Source organism: Pongo pygmaeus, chromosome 2 (assembly GCF_028885625.2).
Source record: "Pongo pygmaeus isolate AG05252 chromosome 2, NHGRI_mPonPyg2-v2.0_pri, whole genome shotgun sequence".
Taxonomy (NCBI): domain Eukaryota; kingdom Metazoa; phylum Chordata; class Mammalia; order Primates; family Hominidae; genus Pongo; species Pongo pygmaeus.
The window spans coordinates 139,390,355-139,413,639 of NC_085930.1; the positions used below are offsets into that span (position 1 = coordinate 139,390,355).

Consider the following 23,285-nt stretch of genomic DNA (forward strand, 5'->3'; position numbering starts at 1 on the left):
AATGTTCTTACCACTAAAGAAAAAGAACTATGGATATGTCAATTAACTTGATTGCCATAATTACTTCACAAAGTATATATATATCAAAATATCATGTTGAACATAACAGACTATCTTTATTTGTTGATTATACCTCAATAAAGCTGGGGGAAAAAATCACTACAACAGAATACACATAGTTTAAAAACAGAATGAGAGAGATGTATATAGTCTATCATTTGTTTTAAATAAGTAGGTGTTTCTAAGTTACTAAAATTGTTTTTTACTTTTAAACAGTTTTAAATGCCAAGAAATGATTGTTTACTTGATTTTTCTCGGTAAGGTGTTTTTTTTTTTTCCCACAGTTTTCATATCAAATTCAGTTGTAGTTCTAAGGGAGTTATCCATTGAAGAAGTAGTACCACACTGGGTTTATTCTGTATATAAACATAATTTATTTTGACACTAAAGATATATGAGCACTCCATATATTCATCCTGGGATCAAAGACTAGAAATAGCAAGGTCCAGAAAAATCTCCACAAACTTTGAGTGCAGGGGTAAAAAACTATTTTCATGATGATTTTTGCTTTAAAATTGATGGGCATCTGTTTTGTAGATAAATAAAATGCTAATTATAAGCTATATTAAATTTCAAAATTAATTTCCAAAATTTATTTTGAAATAACTAATTAGGCCACAGAAGCAACGTATTATGTGAAATTATAATAGAATAAACATATTATTCAAGTCTATGAATTCTTAACTGGTAATCAATGCAGTGACAGACCCTTCACATCCAATTTTCAACTTGACTGCTGGTCAAGTGCCCAAAAATAATTTTCATCTTCAGACCAGTCAAGGCTTTACCCACATCATGGTTTTTTTAAAAACAAAGTCTTGGCCAGGAGTGGTGGCTCGTGCCTGTAATCCCAGCACTTTGGGAGGCTGGGGAAGGCAGATCATGAGGTCAGGAGTTCAAGACCAGCCTGGCCAACATGGTAAAACCCTGTCTCTACTAAAAATACAAAAAAAAAAAAATTAGCCGGGCATGGTGGCAGGTGCCTGTAATCCCAGCTACTCAGGAGGCTGAGGCAGGACAATGGCTTGAACCCGGAGGTGGAGGTTGCAGTGAGCCAAGATCACACACTGTACTCCAGCCTGGGCGACAGAGTGAGAGACTGTCTCAAAAAAAAAAAAGAAAGCCAAAACAAAAACCAAAGTCTTGCTTTTTGACAAGGGTAACACAGACTTAACAACAGATGAAAACAAAGCAGTACTTCCCAACCAGGCTGGAGGACCCAATGAGTCAGCTTGTCTGTCTCTCACATACATATAAGCATGCACACATACACATACATACATGCACACCCACACAATGAATAGTAGGAACCCCACACAATCAATAGTAGGAACAATAAAGTTGCAATTCTTACTCTATATTACCTAGAAATTTTATGAAGTTCTTCCAATCTCTAATTTTGAGAAACAAAAACTTACCAATATCACTGGCAAATTCGTAAACATGGGGTTTTTGTAGCAGTCCTAACTGGCACATACAAGTAAGGGCATAAAGAGCTTTCACAATGACAAATTCCTCAGCATCACTAAGACCTTGTTGCAGCAGGGGCTTGAGAATTGAGGAGCTTTGCCAGCCAACATAGGCAGCAACACCTGGAAATGAAAAGCAATATTATGTGATTATTCAATACCTAAAAGTACATATATCATTAAGTAAAGCAATAAAATTAAGCAAAAGCCAAACATATTAATCAATTACCTAGGAAAGAACATTGCACTTCCTACCTAGCATGATAAAGTTAAAAAGACCCACAGCAAGGCAAATCATCAGGAAATTCTCGGACACCACAGAAAAGCTAAGATCCTAAGAACTTACAGAAATGAAAATATAGGTCTCCTAAAAAGGAAGAATCAGACTGTAATTATATAATCTTCAGCAACAATGGAGGTTAGAAGACAAGACATAGGCAAGCAAGGCATTAAAAGTTATGAAAAGAATTCTATTTTCAGTCAAACTGTCAATTAAATTTTAAAAAAGTCATTTCAAGACATGTAAGGACTATTAAAAGTTTGCCTCCCATGCAACCCTTTCTAGGAAAGTTTCAACCTAAGAATTCAAGGGCAAAAAAAAAGCTAGCAAAGACCTAGAAATCAGTCAGCCCGGATTAGAATTAAAAGCTAATAAATTTCAAAAATGTCATCAAGAACAAAATAGAATAGATTCTAAGCAACAAACAAAATTAATAAGAAAGAAGCTAGCTATTATGGATATGGTGACAATTTATTACTTTTCTTTCTAAAAGGAAAACAAAGAAATCTAAAATTCCGGAAATTGCTCAAGAAAATCACAGTCCAAATATGAAATTAAAATAAATAGTGTATTTAGTAACTAGAAGAGGGAGTAAAGTAGAATCCACTGGCCTTGCTATAAACATACTCAAATGGTGAGGGGGCAGTCACTAAATTGGGATTGTGATGAAGCAAATATAATTACAGTATACCACTTGGCTCCACAGTCAATAAAATTTACACATTCATAATCATGTATTTTGTTTTGAAGCTTCATAATCAGTCTATACATAAAAGACTTCATTATGATTATAGAACAGAATGTATTATTAACTATGACAAAAAAATTGTTGAGAATTCTCAATTCTCAACTAACCAAACAATAAAAAAGAGACAGAGGTAAAGAGAAAGAAAAGGGGCACTAATCTTGTACTGCAAATCAGAGGTGGAGCACACAAAATAGACTTACTTAAAGTTATTAAAACAACAAACTAAAAACTAAAGCACTGAAAATAGTAGTCAACATCTCAAAAACTGAAAAGAGAAGAAGGATCAAGGCATGTTATGAGTGAATTAAATCTTCATCTGGCACAGAAAAAAATTCAAAAGATAAAGTCCAAAGTTGGTTATTCTAAAAATAGTAATATGAAAATATTATTTAGAGATATGGTAATAATCACCTGAAAACACTAAAAAGCAGAAAGCCGAGTAGTTGCCTCTGGAAATTTCAACTATTGTTTTTCATACATTATAAATTTTGATTAAATTTTAAATAATTTCTAAAAGCCTATTTCCTTTATGATTAAAAAATTATGTTATAATTGTTTTCTTTAATAAAATGAAAAATGCTATCTAAAATTCCAGTGGTTTATATTTAGGAACTTTACAAACTGAAATGTACAATGAGCTAAAATAGCAAAAAATATTTTGAAAATGAATGACATCTGAAACTTACCCTATCAGATAATAAAGGTGATTAAAAATATATAATAATGTAAATTGAATATGGCTATGAATATGAGTACAATAAGAGAAAAATCAATGGAACAGACTAGAAAGCCAGAAAACTGACCTTAACAGACAGAAGCATGCAACAGATGATAAAACAGTAAGAAACAAACCAGTAAGAAAAAAACAAAAAAAATGCTTAATAAATTATGCTGGAAAATCAGTTACATATCTGAGAAGAAAAAGAAAATTTAGTTTTCACCCCACATCACAGACCAAAAATAAAGATCAATTAAACAGTTAAGTGTAAAAAACAAAGCATGAAAAAGAAAAGACAAGCACACAACAGATTATTAATCTAATTCTGGAATGGGAAGAGACTTTACACACAAAAGTAAAAAAAAAAAATCACAAAGCAAAAAGATCGAATAAACTGACTTCAGAAAAACTGTCTACAAAAAAGATTTAAAAATCAAGTTAAAGAACTAAGAAATGTGTGCTTAAAACTGATTTAAAAAATTAATGTTCTTAATACATATATAAAGGCTCAAAAGAACAAGAAAAGCGTATCAGAAAAAAATAAGCCAAAATAATCAATTTTAAAATTCATAGAATTAGAAATATGAATACATAATCAACATGAAAAAGTTTTTCAACTTGATAGTTAAGCTAAGAAATATATATCAAAACAAGTTATCATTTTACCCTTCCAACAGGCAAGGACTAAGTAAAGCCTATTTCACACTGGATGGGTGTGCAGCACTTAACGGAGATGGGGATGCAAAATGATATAATCTTTTTGAATAGCTTATAAATGTGTCATGAGTTTTAAAAATAAATTCACATTCTTTAACACAGTAATTAAAATTTTTTACTCCTATCCTAAGAAAATAATCAGAAACAACTACTTACATACATACATTGCATATTTATACCAAATATGTAGATTATCTATATATGACAGAAAAAAATGAAAATAATTTAAATATCCAGAAGAAGGGTTAAATTTTTGCAAAACTATATAATGGAATAGTTTAGACGTATTATGATTTCAAATAAATTTTTAATGATATGAGAAAATGCTTAAAGTATGTTATTAGAAAAAAGTTTAAGAAATAATAAAATAAAATTTGGAAGTAATATAATATATACATAGCACTTACGCCAGGCACTATTACATATATTAATTTATTCTATCCTCCAACAACCAGTAAGACAGGCACTATTCTTATTTCCATTTTACAGATAGGTAAACTTAGCCACAAAAAAATTAAATGATTTTCCAAAAACCACAACTAGTGACAAAGCGAACACCTGAACCCAAGTCTAGCTCCACAATGCCTGCTCTTAACGATCAGCATATGACAGAAAGGGATAAATGGGATGGAAAGAGAAGAGGAAGAGCTATGGGAAAAAACATCAAAGCTTTAACAGAGATTGTACATGGGTTGTAGGATTAACGGTCATTTATTTTCTTCTTGGTTTCTGTATTTTCCAAATTTTTCTAAGTTTTATTTCCAAAAGTAATATAAGCATGTATTACTTTTATAAATAAAAAAATTTATTTTTAAATTAAGACAAACTAATACATGTTTCAAAGAACACATGAATTGACTGACAAGGGAAGTTTTAAGAACCAACTTTTCCCGAGAAAAGAAATAAAAATAACATTATTTGGAAGAAGAAGAGAGCAAGGAAGACAAAAAGATTTAAGGATCAAAGAATACTGTATTCAGGAACTGAGTTAGATGAAGTCCTAGATGGAGGGCTAAGATGCATCTATAAATTAATGCAAAAATAAAAAACAAAAGATGTCCGAAAAGAAAAAAACAGATACAGTAATTTCCAAAAATAACCGGGAATTTGAAAGTTTTTCAAAGTAGAAAGTACCCTTTCCTCCAAAACATATGATAGCATTTGCAGAAATATCAACCCTGTTGCCACATAGGTTTCTTGCATTTTATTTTTTTAGCAAACAAAAATCAAACAGCAACCTTTCCTAGATTATTGGGAACCAAAACTTAAAGTCTTTTTTTTTTTGAGACGGAGTCTCGCTCTTTCAACCAGGCCGGACTGCAGTGGCGCGATCTCGGCTCACTGCAAGCTCCGCCTCCCGGGTTCACACCATTCTCCTGCCTCAGCCCACCGAGTAGCTGGGACTACAGGCGCCCGGCTAATTTTTTGTATTTTTAGTAGAGACGGGGGTTTCACCGTGTTAGCCAGGATGGTCTCGATCTCCTGACCTCGTGATCCGCCCACTTTGGCCTCCCAAAGTGCTGGGATTACAGGCGTAAGCCACGGCGCCTGGCCCTTAAAGTCTTATAGCTTCCTGCTGCCTCACAAGAAAGTCTGGATACCAGCCAAGCTTTCTATTGTGCAGAATAGTCTTTAAACTTTTCGGGTTAACAGATAAACTGTTACAACTATGTGGGAAATGATATAATGGGGGTAGTCGATAATCATAATAATATGAATTTGGCATGTATTTCATAATTGGCCAAATCTTAAACTGAAAAGATCAGTACATTCAGGGAAAAGGGGATCAGTTATTATTCAAAAGAGAAAATATTAAATCCTGTATCAAACATGACTTAACCCATGCAAAATACTGTCCACTTCACTTACTTCTAATTCTGAATCCAAATGTAATAGAAGTCATGCATATAAAACACAAGATGTCTGACTTTAGATATATCTAAAAATCAAGAATTGTAAAATGAAAGAACAGCAAAAAAAAAAAATACTGCTTAAATTTTCACAAATTTTCAGTTACACAAAGCAAAGCCTTTAGCTTAATTCTTTCCAACTACATTGATTTTTAACCATGATTATATTTTAACTGTTATTTTCTGATTCTAAAAGTGATGCATGTTCACTTTTATTAACATGTTTATAAAAATATATGATTTCTGTTATTGTTACCTTTATACAGCAGCAATCATTCTTTAAGAGGATTTACAACCTACTTATGTCACTTTAACATACTTCATGGTACTTTCCAGGTCATTATTCTGTCTAAATATAGTTTTTAATAACCACACAGTATTCCTTCATACGGATGTAACACAGGTTGATATACCAACCCTTTATTTTACCAAGCTAAAATACTTACATCATCCAAAAGCAGCATGAAGACAGAAATACTAGGAATTCATTTCATTATTAATGAAATTTGGTAGTATCATCTATCCTTCAGACTGCATGGAAGTATTTGAGAGGATGATTAAAAATTAAAGAAATTTAAAAGCAAAAAACATACCAACTATACTATCAAAAAATGCTCCACGTAAATGCCAATCATTCTTATCATTTAGGAAAGTAATCATGTGGGACAACAAAACATCGTTGGCTTTCTGACGTCCAAAGAATACACACAGCCGTGTTATTCCATTTTCCATCAAGGTTTGTTTTACAATATTTTCAGGGTCACTTAGCAAAGTAACAACTTTCTGCTGGACCATTTCATGTAAGGCTTGAAGCTCTAAAAAAAAAAAGAAAGAAAGAAAAGAAATAGTTAAGAAAAGATCAATGTTTCCCCATACAGATAGTCCCAGTCGTCTTTCTTTTTTTTTTTTTAAAGAGGAACAAAGACCAAATGTATTTCTTATACCCCACATAGAGACTGACAACATATCAGATTCACTGCAGGGACTTATTTAAACTACATGCCCACGTCCCCCCAAAGCAAAGTTCTGATACATTCCTCCTGGGTGAGCTGGCTACAATAGGAGCTTTGACACTGTTCATAGCCCCATTCCCTCTACCACAACTACAGAGCTACCACCTCCAGAAGGAGCAGGGAGAAGCCAGTGAGTTTGCTTCTGGGAGGCTGTCTGCTGCATGAGACTGCCCAGTTGGAGAGCTGCCTGAGAGTGTGAGAATCCAGAAAACACAGCCGAGGACTCTGCAAATAAGCCTCTTAGGAGGCAGACAATATTACAACAGGCTCTTGCAGAAAGAGCCTGACAAGATTTCTTAGTACAGAGGTCCCCAAACCCTGGCCGCAGACTGGGACCTGATGGTGGCCTGTTAAGAGCTGGGCTACACAGCAGGAGGTGAGCCTAGAGAGTGAGCATTACCACCAGAGCTCTACCTCCTGTAAGATCAGCAATGGTATTAGATTCTCATAGGAGCTCCAACCCTATTTTGTTTTTTTTGGTTTTCTTTTCTTTTCATTGTTTATTTAGTTCTTTGTCTTCACACTTGATTGATCTAAGTTAAAAGGAAGCTTTTAAATTGTAGAGTATTTCATACATCCATAAGAGTAGAGAGAACAGTATGAAGAACCTACACATAAAAATAAACCAATTTCTATCATTTGAATTAACAATTTTTGTAACCCCACCAGCTTCTCCTGCCAATGGAGCAAATTCCCAGACATCGTATAATTTCATCTGTATATTTCATCTGTACATTATATTTCATCTTATAATTTCATTTTTCCTAAAATACAATATTTCAATTTTAGTGTTACTGTAACTTTTAATAAGCTGTACAGTGTGAATTATAACCACATTTTTCTCCCACCAGTTACAAATAACATTCAGTAAATTAAAACAGCAACTGGAATCCTGTTCTGTTACGGTGGGGCAGGGAGTGCCCTCAGTCTGGCACAGGTAGAGGTGGGTGGCAGAAGAGCAAACCAAACAGCTGAGGTTCCTTGAGAATGCAAACTTTTTTTTTTTTTTTCTATTTATGAAGTATTTATTGATCATTCTTGGGTGTTTCTCGGAGAGGGGGATATGGCAGGGTCATAGGATAATAGTGGAGAGAAGGTCAGGAGATAAACACATGAACAAAGGTCTCTGGTTTTCCTAGGCAGAGGTCCCTGCGGCCTTCTGCAGTGTTTCTGCCCCTGGGTACTTGAGATTAGGGAGTGGTGATGACTCTTAAAGAGCATGCTGCCTTCAAGCATCTGTTTAACAAAGCACATCTTGTACTGCCCTTAATCCATTTAACCCTGAGTTGACACAGCACATGTTTCAGAGAGCACGGGGCTGGAAGAAAGGCCATAGATCAACAGCATCCCAAGGCAGAAGGATTTCTCCTAGTCAGAACAAAATGGAGTCTCCTATGCCCACATCTTTCTACACAGACACAGCAACAATCTGATCTCTCCTTCCTTTCCCCACACTTCCCCACCTTCTTTTCAACAAAACCGCCATCGTCCTCATGGCCCGCTCCTGATGGTCGCTGTCTCTTCGGAGCTGTTGGGTACACCTCCCAGGCAGGGCGGCTGGGCAGAGGCGCTCCTCACCTCCCAGACAGGGCGGCCGGGCAGAGGTGCTCCTCACTTCCCAGACGGGGCCGCCGGGCAGAGGCGCTCCTCACTTCCCAGACGGGGCGGCCGGGCAGAGACGCTCCTCACTTCCTCCCAGACGGGGTGGCAGCCAGGCAGAGGCACTCCTCACCTCCCAGACGGGGCGGCCAGGCAGAGGCGCTCCTCACTTCCTCCCAGACGGGGTGGCAGCCAGGCAGAGGCGCTCCTCACCTCCCAGACGGGGCGGCCGGGCAGAGGCGCTCCTCACTTCCTCCCAGACGGGGTGGCGGCCAGGCAGAGGCGCTCCTCACTTCCTCCCAGACGGGGTGGCGGCCAGGCAGAGGTGCTCCTCACCTCCCAGATGGGGTGGCCAGGCAGAGGCGCTCCTCACTTCCCAGACGGGGTGGCGGCTGGGCAGAGGCGCTCCTCACTTCCCAGATGGGGCAGCCAGGCAGAGGCGCTCCTCACTTCCTCCCAGACGGGGTGGCGGCCAGGCAGAGGCGCTCCTCACTTCCTCCCAGACGGGGTGGCGGCCAGGCAGAGGCACTCCTCACTTCCCAGACGGGGTGGCCGGGCAGAGGCGCTCCTCACTTCCCAGACGGGGCGGCCAGGCAGAGGTTCTCCTCACTTCCTCCCAGACGGGGTGGCGGCCGGGCAGAGGCGCTCCTCACCTCCCAGACGGGGCGGCCGGGCAGAGGCGCTCCTCACCTCCCAGACGGGGTGGCCAGGCAGAGGCGCTCCTCACTTCCCATACAGGGCGGCGGCCGGGCAGAGGCGCTCCTCACTTCCCAGATGGGGCAGCCGGGCAGAGGCGCTCCTCACTTCCTCCCAGACGGGGTGGCGGCCAGGCAGAGATGCTCCTCACCTCCCAGACGGGGTGGCCAGGCAGAGGCGCTCCTCACTAACCATACGGGGTGGCGGCCGGGCAGAGGCGCTCCTCACTTCCCAGATGGGGCAGCCGGGCAGAGGCGCTCCTCACTTCCTCCCAGACAGGGTGGCGGCCAGGCAGAGGCGCTCCTCACCTCCCAGACGGGGCGGCCGGGCAGAGGTGCTCCTCATCTCCCAGACGGGGCAGCCGGGCAGAGGTGCTCCTCACTTCCTCCCAGACGGGGTGGCGGCCGGGCAGAGGCACTCCTCACCTCCCAGACAGGGCGGCCGGGCAGAGGTGCTCCTCACCTCCCAGACGGGGTGGCCAGGCAGAGGCGCTCCTCACTTCCCAGACGGGGTGGCGGCTGGGCAGAGGTGCTCCTCATCTCCCAGACGGGGCAGCCGGGCAGAGGTGCTCCTCACTTCCTCCCAGACGGGGTGGCGGCCGGGCAGAGGCACTCCTCACCTCCCAGACGGGGGTGGCCAGGCAGAGGCGCTCCTCGCTTCCCATACGGGGTGGCGGCCGGGCAGAGGCGCTCCTCACTTCCCAGATGGGGCAGCCGGGCAGAGGCGCTCCTCACTTCCTCCCAGACGGGGTGGCGGCCAGGCAGAGGCGCTCCTCACCTCCCAGACAGGGCAGCCGGGCAGAGGTGCTCCTCATCTCCCAGACGGGGCAGCCGGGCAGAGGTGCTCCTCACTTCCTCCCAGATGGAGTGGCGGCCGGGCAGAGGCACTCCTCACCTCCCAGACGGGGCGGCCGGGCAGAGGCGCTCCTCACTTCCCAGACGTTGGGCGACTGGGCAGAGGCGCTCCTCACATCCCAGACGATGGGCGGCTGGGCAGAGACGTTCCTCACTTCCTATACGGGATGGCGGCCGGGCAGAGGCGCGCCTCACTTCCCAGATGGGGCGGCCGGGCAGAGGGGCTCCTCACATCCCAGACCACGGGCGGCCAGGCAGAGACGCTCCTCACTTCCTAGACGGGGTGGCGGCGGGACAGAGGCTGCAATCCTAGCACTTTAAGAGGCCAAGGCAGGAGGCTGGTAGGTGGACGCTGCAGCGAGCCGAGACCACGCCACTGCACTCCAGCCTGAGCACCATTGAGCATTGAGTGAGCGAGACTCCGTCCGCAATCCCAGCACCTCGGGAGGCCGAGGCAGGCAGTTCACTCGAGGCCAGGAGCTGGAGACCAGCCCAGTCAACACGGCGAAACCCCGTCTCCACCAAAAATACAAAAACCATTCAGGCATGGCGGCGCACGCCTGCAATCCCAGGCACTCCGCAGGCCGAGGCAGGAGAGTCACAGGAGCCCGAGGCAGGGAGGTTGCAGCGAGCCAAGATCACGGCAGTACAGTCCAGCTTCGGCAACAGAGGGAGACCGAAAAAAGGAGGAGAGGGAGACCGAAGAAGGGAGAGGGAGACCGAAGAAGGCAGAGGGAGACCGAAGAAGGGAGAGGGAGAGGGAGAGGGAGAGGGAGAGGGCGAGAATCCCAGTCTTCTTTCTTACTCATTAGAGAGACTGATTACAGAAGCCACCGAAGTCTTTAATCACCAATTTTTTGCATTATTCAAAGCTCTGAAGGATGGGAAACTGAAATATAAAGTGAAGAATATCCTAACAAGCAGATGCCACAAACATAGTTACTATCTCACTAATTAAATAGTTTCATTTATTAGCTCAAGGAGAAAATTATAGAGAAGCACCAGAAAGGAAATCACATTGCCCCAGTAAGATCCCAGTTAATCAAGGACTTAAAAATACTGGATAGGATCACGATATAATATGATGGTACTGAGCAATCCTTTTAGAAAATGTTTTTAAAGGTCAGTTTATTTTAGAAAGCCAGAAAACACACTGCAAGTTCCGTCAAGGCTTTACTTCATCTGGCCACTGTCTTCTTCTCTGGCTTTTATCTCTTCCTCACTCTCACTTTTTCTCACTTATTTATTTACTTAGCTGCCTGTCTTCTTTTTACTAAAATGTAAGCTCAAGAGCAAGGATCATTTCTATCTTACTCACCATCATGCTCTAGTGCTTAGGGCAGGCTCCTAATTGCCTGATGCAGAGCTAATCTTTAACAATTATCTGTGAATAAACAGAAGACAGGGGCCACTCTTGGTCCAGCTACTACTGTCAAGGAAAAAGGTAACTGGCCTGACATGCAAAACTATATGCTCACGTTAAGAAAAACTTTAGATTTCCTCCCCCAAAATTTTAACATTTAACTTTATTATCTCAACAGGTCCAATTACATATAGGACAGTATTATTTTCCAAGTAATTCCACAAAAAAAGGCTAGGATTTCCTGATACATCCTCCTATAACTTCAAAATTATTCCACTGTATTCAACTCTAGATAATACATGTTGTCTAAAGATGGTGCCATTCTAACAAGTAACAGCAATTGTAGTTGTTTGTAGCATAAAATTCTAAAAAACTAGATTTCTCTAGTTTTTCACAACTAGAAGCATCTTGGAGAAAATTACATCTATTACTTTACTTCTAAATCTTTTACTCAACAAACATTAAGTAAAAATCTGTAGAGTTGTATAATACAAAGAAACCTAAGACAAGGACTTTGACGTCAGTAAGTTTACCATCATCACATCTGTTTCTTTATGGTTTTTTGTAAATAACAAATAGTATGAAATAAAAACAATTTATGATTGAGGATACTCAGAATATACTCACATAAGGAGAAAAGGTTTAGCTTCTTTAGCTATGATGTTTCTAATTTTTTCTTCTTTTATGAGAATTATATAATTCAGCCAGCTTTACTGTTCACACAAATCAATTCTAGCTGACAAACAATTGAGTTTAGTATCCATGGTGACAAGCTGATTATTTTTGAGCAAGATAACAGTATATGAGGACAGAGAGAATAATTAGACACCAGTGACTCTTCCTATCTAATATATAGATCTGGTATTCCTTCACCTTACATGAAAACTACAAATGATAGTTTTACAAGTTAGCATCAGCAATTCATTCTAAATAACAGGAAATATGGAAGAGAAAATTATACAACCTGTGTCATAATTTCCATTTGGATGTGTAACTTCATCTATTTCTTCATTATTGGGGTCATTTTCCATATTAAGATTTTTTAACTGTACTAATTCCAGGAATCTCAGAGCTGTTTCTGCCAGCAGAGCTATGTTTTCTATAAAATAAAAAGGAAGAAAATTTATAATTACAATCTTAACTCTCTGTAAAGCTTATTAACTTTTCCTCCCTGTCTTTATACATAAATAATCATAAGCCTATGGGAAAAACAGAACTTTTCAACTTAGCATTTAACCTAATCAGACTTTACTAAGCCAGCTCATAATCTATAACTGTCTCCAAACCGCCAGTCTTATTTTTGAAACACAGCTTAAAAAAATAATAATATAAAAATAATCTAATACCCCATCTACTGAGGACCAAAAAAAAAAAAGCCTAATTCTCTGCAGGGACTTACCCTTTAAACAGTATCCTTGACAAGTGAGAGATATTTATTAGACTAACAAGGAAACATCCACATTAAAATAAAGCTAAGCTTTGGAATCAGACAGACTTGGGTTCAAATCTCAACCTTGCCACTTACTAACTTGACCATTTAAGCAATCTGAGACTGTTTCTTCACATATAAATGAAGAGTCACAACTGCCTCAAAGAGAAACCATTGTTAGACTGCTTTACAAGTGATACTCAAATTCTTAGCGAACCAAAGTGGCAGACTGTTTGCCACATTTCTACAGCTGTTTATATCTTCTCCTTTCTCTTTCTGATGACCTACAAAGACTGTCTGATACTCCTCACCACTACAAAATAACTACTTCTAATTTCTGCTGTCACATTTACTATCAATTGTATCTGCTCTTCACTTACACTTTCTTCCCTTACCTTGCCTCCCACTTAACATATGTGTTTCTTAACATAGATCATAACCGGTCAAAGACTGTACTCTTTTCCTTCTTAGCAGTGAATAGCACTGAACATAAAGTTTAACTACCTTAAACTTAAAATAACCTTACTTTTTCCTTGCTTTCCAACATCTCCGAAATCAAAATGTACCTTATGGCAGTTGAGATCTTTGAGTCAATCAAATACAATTATTCCCTTCATCCTGGGGTCCCACTCCCCACCCCTGCTAGGTTCAACAATGCTCTGAATAGAATAAAAATTTACCTCTAAGTAAGCGAGATGTTAATACCATATAACGCCTGCTCACCCTGAAGATGGAAAAACTCTGGGCCATATCCTGATAATATGCCAAAATTCTAGATGAATATCCTCACTTTAATGAGCAAATCTTTATTAGGAAAAGTCTCTTACTTTCCTGGGCACCTTTAAAGTCTGAGTAGATCTATGCTTATTTCCCCTTTTAATTCCATAAACCACAGCACACTTGGAAGTTCCCTTTACACAAATCTGTACCAGCACCTATGATATTTAAAAAATACTGTAAAGAAACAAATGTTGATTTTAAACTTTTATAATTACTGACACATGTATTTTAATTATATTTAACCATACACATTCAAATACACTGGCTCTATTTTAAAAGACCGCAAACTAGCCAGGCGTGGTGGCACACACCTATGGTGCTTGGAAGGCTGCGTTTCGAGGATGGCTTGAGCCTGAGAAGTCAAGGCTGCAGTGAGCCATGATCTCCCCACTGCATTCCAGCCTGGGTGATCACGTACTGGACCTTGAAGAAATAACAATGCAAGGTGCTGGCACTGACCCTGGGTTATCATGGACTCTCACCATAAAGACCCAGAAGACCAAAGAAATGCAGGATTGCTTCAAAACCAAGGTGTAGAGCAGGAGCTCTGAGAACTGAGAATTAGACCGGATACATTTGGGTCATGTTATTTAGTCTCTCCTAACCCCAGTTTCCTCACCTGTCATATGAAGATAATATAACATCTAATGCTCAAGGTTGTTGCAGCTAACCCTTGCAACAACCTAAAGTAGATTTTTCAATAAACAGTAGCTATTATTTTTATGTGATAGCTATTAGTAACTGAGTGTCAATATGTTAATATGGCACCTCATCAGAACATGACCTGTTTAACACAGTTGAGAACAGATTAAGACACACTGCACCAAAAAGTAGGATCATAAAATTCTGGTAAAGAAGACAGAGCTTGTTTTTAAAACTGATAAACTTTTATTTGATTTGATTTTAGCTGGTTCAATTGTTTATACTTGCCAAGTGAGTTACAACTATGCTTTGTTATAAATGATAAACTTTGATGTGTCTTAAGAGAAATCCTGGAATTCTGGGCCTGAAGTTCATACCTATATGGTTATAGAAACCATAAATAAATAAATAGGCAGAGATAAACATAAATAAAAATATATATATGAGGAAACATAAAAACACCTAACAATCACCAATCACTTTGTGGATGTGCCTAGAGATAAGACCAGAGTCCAAAGACCACTTTTCGCATGTTTCATTAAAATAATGACAAGCAAATCATAAAATGAACTACGTTTCTTTAAAAAAAAAAAAAAAGACAGTATCATTACTATCATTACCACACACGTACTATTTACAAAGACTTCAAAACAGAATCCCTGATTTCCATCCGATTATATTATAGAAATAAATTATATATATTCAGTGATATTTCTCATGCAGAAATAAGCTTTCAGAATTAATTTGGGGAGCTAGAAACATGAATACGTATCACCTGATTTTGAGTGAGAATTACAGGCAAAACAGGTAGGTGTGTATAACACACCCACCTCATCACAAAGAAGATGTATATCCTAAACAGTACAGTAACTGGGAAAACAACCTTAAACTTCAGTAAGTTAGTACGCTAGGTTCTTTCAACATCAAATTATCTAGCAAAATTAATCTTTTTCAGCAGCAATAGATTGTTGTATCCTAAAACTGACAGTCAAATAACCATATTTGTCAGAGAAACTTCATAAAGGCCTAAAGACACTAGATCAGAAGCACATACTTGTAAAAATTAGTCTTATTTCAAGTTGAATGTAATATTCCTAAGAAAACCACAAAATTCCATCACTTGATAATTCTGATTATTTCAAAAGTGAGAGAACACACAAACGTTGATTCCCAGGAACAGAGTAACTAGAAATATTATCAAAATGTACACAAATAGTTCAAAGAGCAAAGTTCATACTTGGAATTCTCAAACAAATCAGAAAAACAAGCAGTATTATAGTCATTAACTTAAAAAATATCTAAGTGGCTAATATTTGGACAATAAACTCTTACCAGCATAGGCTAGTCTAACGATAGTAGCATCATCTTGGGCTAAGTGGGCTATGCCTGGCAGAATGTATTCCGGATAAATATTGATATCATTACGAGGAACTTCTTTGACGAGAGCAAGAACTTTGGTCAACGTCCTCAAGGCTTCAGCCCTCACCCTAGGAACAGAGTCATTGCTGAAATGCAAAAGATATGGAGTAATACGATCCAAAAGGATTTCAACACTTAATCTTGGAGCCAAATGAAGAATAAGTTCCAAAGCAGCTAGTTTGGAATCACAGTATTTAAGGGTCTGTAGGCAGGATGTTATAACAGATACCAAGATAACCAGCCCATTTTCCTTAGGCTCTTCTTCGGTTTTTTCTGGCAGATCATGTCCACAGAGATTGTGAATAATGTTGCCCAAATCCTTCCGTATAACCAGAATACGCTCATCTGCAGAAAGAAACGTTTCCTTGGCAAACTGGGCCATGTAGGGCTGAAGAAAAGTGTAAAATATTTCAGGAAAGGCATTGCCACGCTGCTGTTTTAAGTAATCTTCTGCCTCTAAACGTTTATCTGGCTCACGGTGAATCATCTGAGTTACCTATACCAAGGGAAGAAAAGGAATTAAAATAGATTTGAGAAAAGAAAAGTAAACCAGATGAAAGCTACAAAGGCAATTTACATATGATTTAAAGGATCTTTCAGAACCTGACTGCTAAGTGATTTGTGACTCCATCATCCTAAAAAGCAGTAAAAAATTATATACAAATATATTACAGATGGCCCTGACACATAAAGAGGAGGTTATACCATGGTTCAGTATTCCCCATTTATTAAAATAGGGACTAATATACTGCTGTCCACAACTCAAAGATTCTTACAAACTTTTCTGAGTAGGAGATATCACTAAGAATCTGAGGAAAGCAATGGATCTCTTCCAGAGAAAAATGTATACACACAATTTTTGCACTAAAAAACTCATACAATTCTGGACGGAATCACAGAACCCCTAAAATCCATTTACATATCCCGGGTTGAGTTATGGTTCAGAACCTTATTGCCACAAGTGCAAAGGAATCTGTGGTTTAAGTATAGCTCTAGGATCTAATCAGTAGGGGAATCAGTGGCTTAAAGTTTTCAAATAGTGTCAAAGAGATGTTAAATTCTGCAAACACTAGAAATGATACACCTAATTTGAATTTATCCTGTTTTCTAGTATCATAGGGAAATAAATATTTTTCAATGCACAGAACATAGTTTAATCTTTCTGGGACACTCATAGGGTATCAGTCATTATTTAAATACAATATCACAAAATGTATTGAGTTATCTGAACCTTCCGTTTATAGTTTAAATAAGAGCCTAGTAGTGAACATGGGGGACTCAAATGTACCAAAAGAAATGTTAACTAGTTAGAATTGCTTTTAGTTTGGACTAGGCCCTAAAAATTAAACAAATTCACTTCTTTCACAGTTAAGAAAATGTATGCCCAAAGACATGAAGTTATATAACCAAAGCAACATAACAAGTATGTGCCATACCCAAAGACAAAACACTACACCAACTCCTCATCCAGTGCACTGTTCAGTAAATATGGCCTCATCTGGCTTCCTCTGAAGCATCTTATTTTTTAATATTTGACATACTTAAGAGAAATTAAAATGTATTACATATCTCCCTACGTAATTAAAGAATATTCTAAACACACCACAATCTTTTCCATGACTCAGAGTCATCGCCACAATATCAGTTACCCTATAACTGACTTAGAAAAGATGCCCTCAAACAGTAACGTAGCTACGTGGCTTAGGTGATCCCCTACACGACTCCTCACGCCCATTCTGCTATACTAATTTGTGCTTCTGTAGCTGCCTTTCCAGAACTGCCCTCAGCTTCATATATTAATACAAAGCTATTTGCTTCTATATGCAATGGCCCCGTATTGCTGTATTATATTCAAGTTGACATTTCCTGTCTCCTTCATTTCAAATGTCTGTCTTCTTCATTTCTTACTAGCAAGCTCTAGCCAGGACAACCTCTCCAACCCCTAGAAACCACCTTACTTCCTTCCAAATCTGTAAAAAGCACACTGAAGATTATAGTGGGAAAATAGATAATAAATAGATTTTTTAAGTCAAATGAGCTCTGTGCCTGAAGGGGAAAAAAACAGTACATTCTTCCCTAACAAAGTAATAACAAAAGGCTGTTTATATAAGTCTATGGTGTTTTACTGCTTGATTCCAAATTTACAACATTCCAGAAATCTGATTAAAGCAAAAGTGGGAACAAGATCCTATTAAAAACTTTATGGCGAATATTTGTAGCATAGTTACCAATTCTCTGATACTGTGATCTTCAATTTTATTTAGCACTTGTTCAGGGAAAAAATGTCCATTTCTATAAGCCAAAAGTTGAGAGAGATCAAATAATGGTACACCTTCTGTAAAAAGCTCAGCTATCACACAACCTGAAAAATAGCGGGTATAATTCTGTTAGAAAAGAGACAAAAAATATCATGCAATATAGATTGAGAACTCAGACAGTTCATAAAACCCAAAATGCAAAACCCCAAAGTAAATGAAATTAAAAATTTTAATGCAACATACAACTACAATCAAGCTGACAGGGAAAATGTCTACTACCCAAACACTGGTTTCTAAAGTATAAAGTCAAAGAAGAGCCATACAATTTTTCTCCCTCTTAAAAAAACTTAAATAACTCCCCCGTTCTGTAATTTAAAATGAATGTATAGGCCAGACGTGGTGGCTCACACCTGTAATCCCAGCACCTTGGGAGGCCGAGGCCAGCAGATCATCTGATGTCAGGAGTTCGAGACCAGCCTGGTCAACATGATGAAACCCTGTCTCTACCAAAAATACAAAAATTAGCTGGGCATGGTGGCACACACCTGTGGTCCCAGCTACTTGGGAGGCTGAGGCACAAGAATCACTTAAACCCAGGAGATGAGGTAGAGAGAGGAAGAGGCTGCAATGAGCCAAGATCGTGCCATTACACTCCAGCCTGGATGACAGAGTGAGACTCCATCTCAAAAAAATAAAATAAAACAAAATAAAATGAATGTATATATGTAATATATACAATTTACATACAGAGTGATAAAACAAGAAACTTTTTTTTTAAGTATGGACTTACAGACATTAAATTCATAAGGAACTACTACTACAAAGTCATATCCGACAAATCATTTATTCATCATTAAACAAAAAGTTATCAGGTGACTACTACGTCCTAGGCACAAACAGTACATAAAGCAGATAAAATCCTTTCCCTCATGAAGCTTTCATTCTAGGAAGGAAGACAGAAAATAAAGCAGTGAACAAACATAATACGTGAAATGCTAAAAAGTGTAGCTGTAAGACTAGGGAGAAGAAAAGAGAGATAACTCTCGTTTCGCACTTATATAATCTTCAAACCAGAAATTTTTAAAGTACCCACATTTCCAAAAGGACAACACAGTTTAACTGAATCATTACGTGACAGGCATTTAACAAGTCTAAAGAGATCCTTAAATAACCTCACCTCACAGCCTGTGCATTTGCTACTCCCTCTACCTAGAATGCTATTCTCCCAAGTATTCATGTGGCTTATACCTCCACCTCCTTCAGATCTTCAGGTGCTCAAATGTCACTCAGCAGCAAAGCCTTTCTTGATTGCCTGTTTAAAACTGCAGGCCCCACTACCACAACTACCCCCATATCCCTCACCGGACACATTCCCTTTTCCCTTTCCTTACTGTTTTTCCCCCATAGCACCAACTTCCAGGTTATATTTTATGTACAGATGCTGCTCTATTTACAATGGGGTTAGATCCCAATAAATCAACGAAAAGTTAAAAATATTGAACAGTGGCTCATGCCTGTAATCCCACCACTTTGGGAGGCCGAGGCAGGTAGATCACTTGAGGTCAGGAGTTCGAGACCAGCCTGGCCAACACAGTAAAGCCCTATCTCTACTGAAAATACAAAAAATAGCCGGGTGTGGTGGTGCACGTTTGTAATTCCAGCTACTTGGGAGGCTGAGACAGGAAAATCGCTTGAACCTGGGAGGCAGAGTTTGCAGTAAGCAGAGACTGGGCCACTGCACTCCAGCCTGGGCAACAAAGCCAGACTCTGTCTCAAAAAAAGAAAAGAAAAAGAAAAGGAAATGGATTTAATACATCTAACCTGCTGAATTTTCCAGCTTAGCTTACCTTAAACATGATCAGAACACTTACATTAGCCTACATTTGGGCAAACACATCTAACTCAAAGCCTATTTCACAATAAAGTGATTCATCTCACGTAATTTATTAAATACTGAACTGAAAGTGAAAAACAGAATGATTGTATGGGTGCTCCAAATACATTTCAATTGAATGTGTATCACTTTTGCACCATGGTAAAATCAAAAAATCATAAGCTGAACCATTGCTAAGTGGGGATAGTCTGTATGTTTCTTTTTGTCTATATGCCCACTAGAACGCAATTTACTTGAGGAAGGGACTTTTCTATTTCTCTCTATTCATTGAAAAATCTCCAGCAACTAAGTTCCTAACACATAATAAACACTCAATAAATTTGTTAATTTCTCTCTGTATAGTGTCACATTTTAGAATAAAGGACTTCGAAAAACAGCTATTAAAAACACCATAAGCAACAAGGAAACAGAGGACCCAAAAAATACAATTAAAATTAACCAGCTAATGTAAGTTTCTGAGCACATTTAAGGTAGGGTAAACTATGAAGTTCAATAGGTTAGGTGTATTAAATGCATTTTCTATTTATGATATTTTCAACTTCTAATCGGTTTATTGGGATGCAACTCCATTGTAAGTTGAGGAACATAAGCACATAAAATATAATCTAGAAGTTGGTGCTGAGAGGAAAAAACCAGTAGGGAAAAACACCAATTGGATCTAACAGATATCAACAGAACACTCCACCTAACAAAAGGAGAGTACAACACACACACACTACATATATTGCCTGGCTTTGTCAGCTATAAGAGCAAAGTGTCAAAGACAATCTAATGGCAATGAACACTAGACAGAGTCTTCTAATATCATTCACTACACACTAAAAGAATTAGGATTCCTTAATGGCTGGTTTGAGCACTAAAGCAGGGTAGGTACAATATCTTATATCAAAAAGTAAAGAAATGCTTAAAAAAAAAAAAGAAAGATGAGGACTGTCACAAGGACACAGGAATCAGCCTGAAAAGGCTCCTTCTCCTACTGGCCAAATCTGAGACAACTGGTGCACCAATATAATTAAGAAGGTAATAAATATATACAACTGAAAAAAATTAAGAATTAGTCTATACCAATAATAAATAAATAAATAAATAGGGCAAAAGAGAGGATCCTTGAGTACAGCAGAATGTTGAGGTCCTACTGTTGAATGTGGAGGAAGTATTTGAGTGGAAAAATCATTTTTGCAACCATCATAGCAAAAATTCAATCAGGCAAGAATCATCAATGGATGCCAAATGTCAAGGGATAAACTGTGGTAACTGGCAGGATATCAGCGCACCTTTTTTTGTTTTTTTTGTTTTGTTTTGTTTTGTTTTGTTTTGAGACGGAGTCTCCCTCTTTCATCCAGGCCGGACTGCAGTGGCGCTATCTCGGCTCACTGCAAGCTCCGCCTCCCTGGTTCACGCCATTCTCCTGCCTCAGCCTCCCGAGTAGCTGGGACTACAGGCGCCCGCCACCGTGCCCAGCTAATTTTTTGTATTTTTAGTAGAGATGGGGTTTCACCGTGTTAGCCAAGATGATTTTGATCTCCTGACTTCATGATCCACCCTCCTCGGCCTCCCAAAGTGCTGGGATTACAGGCGTGAGCCACCGCGCCAGTCTTTTGTTTTTTGATATAAGGTCTCACTCTGTCACCCAGCCTGGAGTGCAGTGGTGTGATCACAGTTCACTGTAGCCTGGACCTCCTGGGCTCAGGTGATCCTCCCATCTCAGCTTCCCGGGTAGCTGGGACTACAGGCGTGCACCACCACGCCCAACTAATTTTCTACATTTTTTGTAGAGACAGGGTTTCACCATATTGTCCAGGCTGGTCTTGAACTCCCAGGTCAAGAATCTGCCCACCTCAGCCTCCCAAAGTGCTGGGATTACAAGTGTGAGCCACCACACCAGGCATATTTGCACATCTTAAAACTTCTTCCCACAGGTTGCTTATTAGTTGCAAGGGATTGAAAAAAAAATAAAAAACTATAGAGGGGAGAAATTTGGGAAGACTTTGACCAGATGATTAAAATTAACATCACAAACAACCATCATTTGTTTAAAGATGTGACCCTGTGAAAATCCATCACCATCTATGCAGTATCCCTACTAAGTTACAACGTAAATCTAATCATGAGGAAACATTAGACAAACTCAAAATGAGAAACATCTTATCAAAAAACAAAGGAGCGGGTGACATAGAGAATGCATGTGAAAGCTGGTGAAAACTGAATAAGGGCTATACTCTAGTTAACAGTAATGCACCTATGGCAACTCCTGATTCTGATATGGTACAACAGTCATACAATGTCATCATTGGGGGAAGCTGGGTGAAGGATATATCACTATTATTGCAACTTCCTTTGATTCTACAATAATTTCAAACTAAAATGTATAAAAATGATTTTGAAAAATTAAGTGGGGGGAGGCATTCTTCAAAAAATGGCAATGTGATAATAACAAAAAGGAAAAAAGGCTGTAGAAATATTAAAGGAGGCTAAAGAGATATGACAACTAAATGTAATACCTGAACCCTAAACAAGGTCCTGTCCTGAAACAGGCAAAATGCTATAAGAGACATTATTGGGTCAAATACAAAATTAGAATAAAAAGTGTAATTACTGTATCAATGTTAAAATTACTGCAGCCATTAACTATATTGTGTTTTGTAACAGACTATACCTCATCTTAGAAAACACTGAAGGCCAGGCACAGTGGCTCACACCTGTAATCCCAGCACTCAGGGAGGCCAAGGGGGCGTGGATCACTTGAGGCCAGAAGTTTAAGACCAGCCTGGCCAACATGGAGAAACCCTGTCTCTATTAAAAATACAAAAAAATTAGCCAGGCATGGTGGCACATGCCTGCAATCCCAGCTACTCAGGAGGCAGCAGCATGATACCCAGGAGGTGGAGGTTGCAATGAGCCAAGATCGTGCCACTGCATTCCAGCCTGGGTGACAGAGCAAGACTCTGTCTCAAAAAATAAAAATAAATAAAAATTTAAAAATACACACTGAAATGTTTCAGGGTAAAGGGCCATAATATATGTAACTTATTTCATAAGGTTAGGGAAAAAATGGGGCGTGAGGAAGAAGAAACGATACCAATGATACAGCAACCAGGGCAAAATGTTAACAATAGGTGAGTCTGGGTAAAGTGTATATGGGTGTTCCTTTGTTCTATTTTTATTTTTGCAAGTTTAAAAGTCTGTAAGTTTTTAAGGCTTTCAAGTTTGAAATTACACTATTTCCAAATAAAGTCAGAAAAAAACACAGTGACATATGACTATTTATAACTAAATGGAGGTTTTATTGACTGAATTGTGCGTCAAGTACCCCCTGCCTCCCCTCCTGCAAGTTCATATGTTTAATCTCCATACCTTAGAATCTAAGTGTATTTGTAGGCAGAGCCTTTAAGGAGTTAATTAGGGTTAAAGAGGTAATAAAGGTGTGCCCTTAATC

At 39.2% G+C, this 23,285-nt stretch overlaps 1 protein-coding gene across 1 annotated transcript in view; it reads right to left on the minus strand.

Annotated features, from left to right (window-relative positions):
• Positions 1-23,285, minus strand: part of PIK3R4 (phosphoinositide-3-kinase regulatory subunit 4) — a 72,258-nt gene that overhangs the window by 43,317 nt on the left and 5,656 nt on the right. The window contains exons 3-7 of the mRNA XM_054483247.2: positions 17,926-18,059; positions 15,611-16,193; positions 12,392-12,526; positions 6,496-6,717; positions 1,479-1,652 (exon numbers count right to left, since the gene is read on the minus strand). Coding sequence (XP_054339222.1) covers positions 1,479-1,652; positions 6,496-6,717; positions 12,392-12,526; positions 15,611-16,193; positions 17,926-18,059 — 1,248 coding nt within the window. The remainder of the gene's footprint in view (positions 1-1,478; positions 1,653-6,495; positions 6,718-12,391; positions 12,527-15,610; positions 16,194-17,925; positions 18,060-23,285) is intronic.